The sequence below is a fragment of the Poecilia formosa genome, unplaced genomic scaffold, assembly GCF_000485575.1.
Source record: "Poecilia formosa unplaced genomic scaffold, Poecilia_formosa-5.1.2 Scaffold270, whole genome shotgun sequence".
NCBI lineage: Eukaryota > Metazoa > Chordata > Actinopteri > Cyprinodontiformes > Poeciliidae > Poecilia > Poecilia formosa.
The window spans coordinates 394,619-398,513 of NW_006800209.1; the positions used below are offsets into that span (position 1 = coordinate 394,619).

General features: G+C 39.6%; 1 protein-coding gene across 1 annotated transcript in view; it reads right to left on the bottom strand.

Moving 5' to 3' along the window:
• Nucleotides 1-3,895, bottom strand: part of gnat2 (guanine nucleotide binding protein (G protein), alpha transducing activity polypeptide 2) — a 7,973-nt gene extending 4,078 nt beyond the window's left edge. Inside the window, exons 1-5 of the mRNA XM_007570902.2 lie at nt 3,583-3,895; nt 1,154-1,196; nt 730-871; nt 488-645; nt 249-377 (exon numbers count right to left, since the gene is read on the bottom strand). Of these exons, the coding sequence (XP_007570964.1) occupies nt 249-377; nt 488-645; nt 730-871; nt 1,154-1,196; nt 3,583-3,688 (578 nt within the window). The 5' untranslated portion in view covers nt 3,689-3,895. The remainder of the gene's footprint in view (nt 1-248; nt 378-487; nt 646-729; nt 872-1,153; nt 1,197-3,582) is intronic.

The window sequence follows — 3,895 nt, forward strand, 5'->3', positions numbered from 1 at the left end:
GGTTCGATCGAACCCAGGTTAAGAACCACTGGTTTAGAGGTTATTTTTTTTAAATTCTGAGCTAACATGGCTATCGGGACCACATGGATTTTGAAATCTTGTTCAAATTAGGCGACACACTGAAACTAGAGTTTAATTATTTACTTGAGGTTGTCCCGCATCAAACCAGGTCAGGAAGTTAACTTTGGGCCAACATGTTTCCGTGGAGTCAACTCGTTTTCCATCAGTATGTAAATGTTGAAACTCACCTGAAGTGCAACTCTTTGCAGGAGAACTGCTCTTCAATGATACCAGTTGTTTTGACTCGAGATCGCAGCACGTCCTGCTCGGTGGGCATGTAGTCTGGCATAGAGATTCGGTCCATTTCGCTGAGGTAGCTGAAGATGTCAGGACGAACAGCAAAGCAGTCAAGATTCACATGTATGCCCTTGGTATCTAGAAATGATCGGCCTTTGTAAGTCGTTATAATGCTGAGGAAGCCGCTCACTATCCAGCAGAGTCGTTCAGTTGGTACTCGGCGGCTCTCTCGAACGCGGCCTGCACTCCAGAGTCTTTCCACAGCTTCTTGATGACATCAGACAGCTCAGGAGGCATTGTCCCTTCCTCAATGGAGTCTGACAAGTTCTGCAGCTTCTGCGCATCCTCCTACGAGTTTCATGCACAACAAGTTATTATTTTTTTTAATTCTGCTTTGGAATTAGAGAGCATCAGAAAACGTCTGCAGCACACCTGCGCGGAAGGTGAGCCAAAATCGATGCTCAGCATCTCCATCCCTCTGATGATAGCCAGAGTAGACTGCAGGATGTTGCCGTAGATGATCGCCCTGAACTCCATCTGCTCTTCTTTTGTGTAACCGCCTTGGTGGAGAATCCTTTGTTTGAGCAGAAAAACAAACTTTTCATCTCTGATTCTGCCTCAGGTGGAGGAAAGTCTATTTGAAACTACATAAAAATAACATTGGTAAATAAAAGTTGTTTAAAAAAAAAAATCAAAGGTTGAATGGCAAGCTCCAGAGCTTCTACTGATCATATTTGGCCTATCTAATGCGTACAGTGCCACCCTGTGGATTTTCTTTACTCTCATCGCCACATTAAAAAAAAACAAAACAACAACAAAAAACAGAAATTTTCCAGTAATGGATTTTAATACTTACTTCATTTGTTTTACGATGGTGCTTTTTCCTGATTCACCAGCACCTGAAAAAGAGGGAAAGTGTCAGCGAAGATATGTGGACTTCTCTGTAAAGCATTTCTCAGTCATCATTCAAATGTGAGTATTTAAGATCCAAACGATGCACAATGCAAAAACACAAAATACTACAAAGTAATTTTGGTTCAGTTTCCTGTGCAAATATAACAGACAAAACTAACTTACAATTCACTTCTCAGCAAGACATTTTTTTTTTCCATTTTGCAAGTGAAATAGTCTGCTAATGGAACAAGTGCTTTATCATCAATGTTAATGAATTATTTAGCTAAAAACAAGCTCCTGTATGTTGCTGAAGAGTTAGTTCTAAGTTAGCTAGGAGTGATAAGTAAAGATTGGGTGATTATAAAGCTCTCTAAAGACCAAAATCACACCAAAGAAAGTCAATATTTTCATCATGTTGTTGAATTTTAATCCAGAGTTATTTATTTCTCTGGCATTCTTTCGTTGTTCCTGAAGATTTTGCATCCTCTGGTAAAATCCCACCTTCCCAATACACAGCACGTCGGCAAAACTACAATGCGTAGTGAACAATCTTTAGTCACACGTTTTGCATCTGAACAATGAGCATGCAAGCCTAACGTGGGTTAATCACATAATTTCGGTGGCAGAATTGGATGTGCTGGCTGAAGAAAAGCAGATCAGGCTCTGCACTTCCATGAAAGCTGCCGCTGAGCTGAAGGAGTTTATGGCGTCACAGAGCAGTGAGGGCTGACCGCCTGCTCTGCCGCACTAAGCCGTAGACTTACTGCTGAGCTTTTAAAGGGTTCATCAGACGTTTTTAAAGGAGATCCCAGGTTGGCTGCAGTGGTCATTAGTAAGTGGAGGGTGGGAAACATTTTGTCATTAAAAAAAAAAAAGCTAGCTAGCACCATCATCATTTCTTCTATGAGTCTCTGTTTTCCTTAGAGATGCTTTGATTTCAGGTTTATGTTTCTATATGTTTGTCATATAGGGATAGATTTTTAAAAAACGTTTTTTTTTTAGCCAATTTCATCAACAATGTGCATTAATTGAGCAAATTAACAATCAATGTAACTCTTAAGCTCAGAAATCTATTTTTTTTTCTCTTTATAATTCACTAGTTTTAAAGCAGGTTTAACTACTTTTAACGTGTATTTTAATTGTGTCCTAATTTCTTCTTAAAAATATAATCAGTGTTTACATTTGTACAGATGATTCTCAATATTTAAATCATCTGCAAACCTGTTTAGTCTTGGCCTGAAATCTGTAGTTCTTCTCTTCTACCACCAGGGGGCTCTGAATATTTTCCTGTGTTGTTGCTGTCATTGTCAGTGACAGACAACAGCAAGTTACTGCCAAAAAACTTTTAAAAATGGACCAAACCACAGTTTCTTTCCGATGGTTATTATCATGCAATTCTATATCATATCCAGAAATCTCCTCTAAATATAGAGGGGAACTCATCTATATTTTATACGGATAAAATATAGATGAGTTTAAGATCTAGAATCAGAACCATGACAGTCGGATGTGAACGCCATTAAAACATTTTTGTTACATATCATGTGCGAGTTGAGAATCAACAAAGACCTCAGCAAGTGGATCTGCTCTAAACCTGTTAGCTAATCGGATTGTCGTATCACTGCAGGGCTGTGATTCATTTAGACTAAAGTCAGTGATCTTTTAAGAAGCTGCGTCCTTTCATTAGAACCAGAAAGTCAGCAGCCGCTGGTCAGCCGGGAGCAGAGGCTGTTATTTCAATAAAATCACCAAATTTCTAAGGAAACAGTTTGAAATATAGTCAAACTGTAGGAATTGATTATATAGTTATACTTAAATATCGAACTTCAGTGTGAAAATCTGTCCAAATATTTCACCATCAGTTTTTATCTGCTATGTGTTTAATAACTACTTTCTCTGAGGTTGTGGATTAGATTCTCTACAGCCTTATGATTCCCACTTCCTCTGTCTGTGGATTTCCTTTAACTGAGGTGCAATCCTGAGCTATGGGAGTGGGTTAAAGCTTCATATCTGCAGTCAGTGCACTCGGTTGTTGCAAAAAGACCCGGAGAGAAGCTTAAACCAAAATCAAATGGTTGAAATCTAAAATGCAAGACATTAAAAATGAAACAAGCGAGCAGAGTTTCAAAGTGAAACCTTCATCTTCCAACCTTTGCTAGTCAATAGTCCTGCTATGGTTAGTTTGAACTTTGGTCCTCAAACCTAAAAGTGTAAGTATTCTGATTTCTTTCATGCATCTTCTCTGAAGTTATCCCTGATTTTAAAAGTTTCGTCTGTACTCGGAGTCTTCTGAACCCAAAGCCTATCAGCTGAAGAGCTTAGCATCACCTACAGCTGGAGACAAAAAGCATAACTTCAACTAAAAAGGTCCACTCATATACCACGACTCACCAAGCAGCAGCAGTTTGACCGTTTTAGACTCCTTATCGGCATCTTCCTGGAGCTGTTTTTCCAATTCCTTGGACTTTTTGTCCTCAGCGCTTGCTCCTGCACCCATGATTTCTTCCTCCGCACTCTCAAGGTCCTCGAGGAAGGAAATTTTGACGGGTCTATGTGAGCACCTGCAGAGAATCCAATCACAGCACTAATTGTGCCGAAAGGTGATTTTAGAGCGGAAGGAGATTGGAAAGGAGGGGCTGAGCTTTCCTGAAATGTATCTTGATTAGATGCAGTGTTGTAAAGGCTCAAATGAAGTCACCAGCTT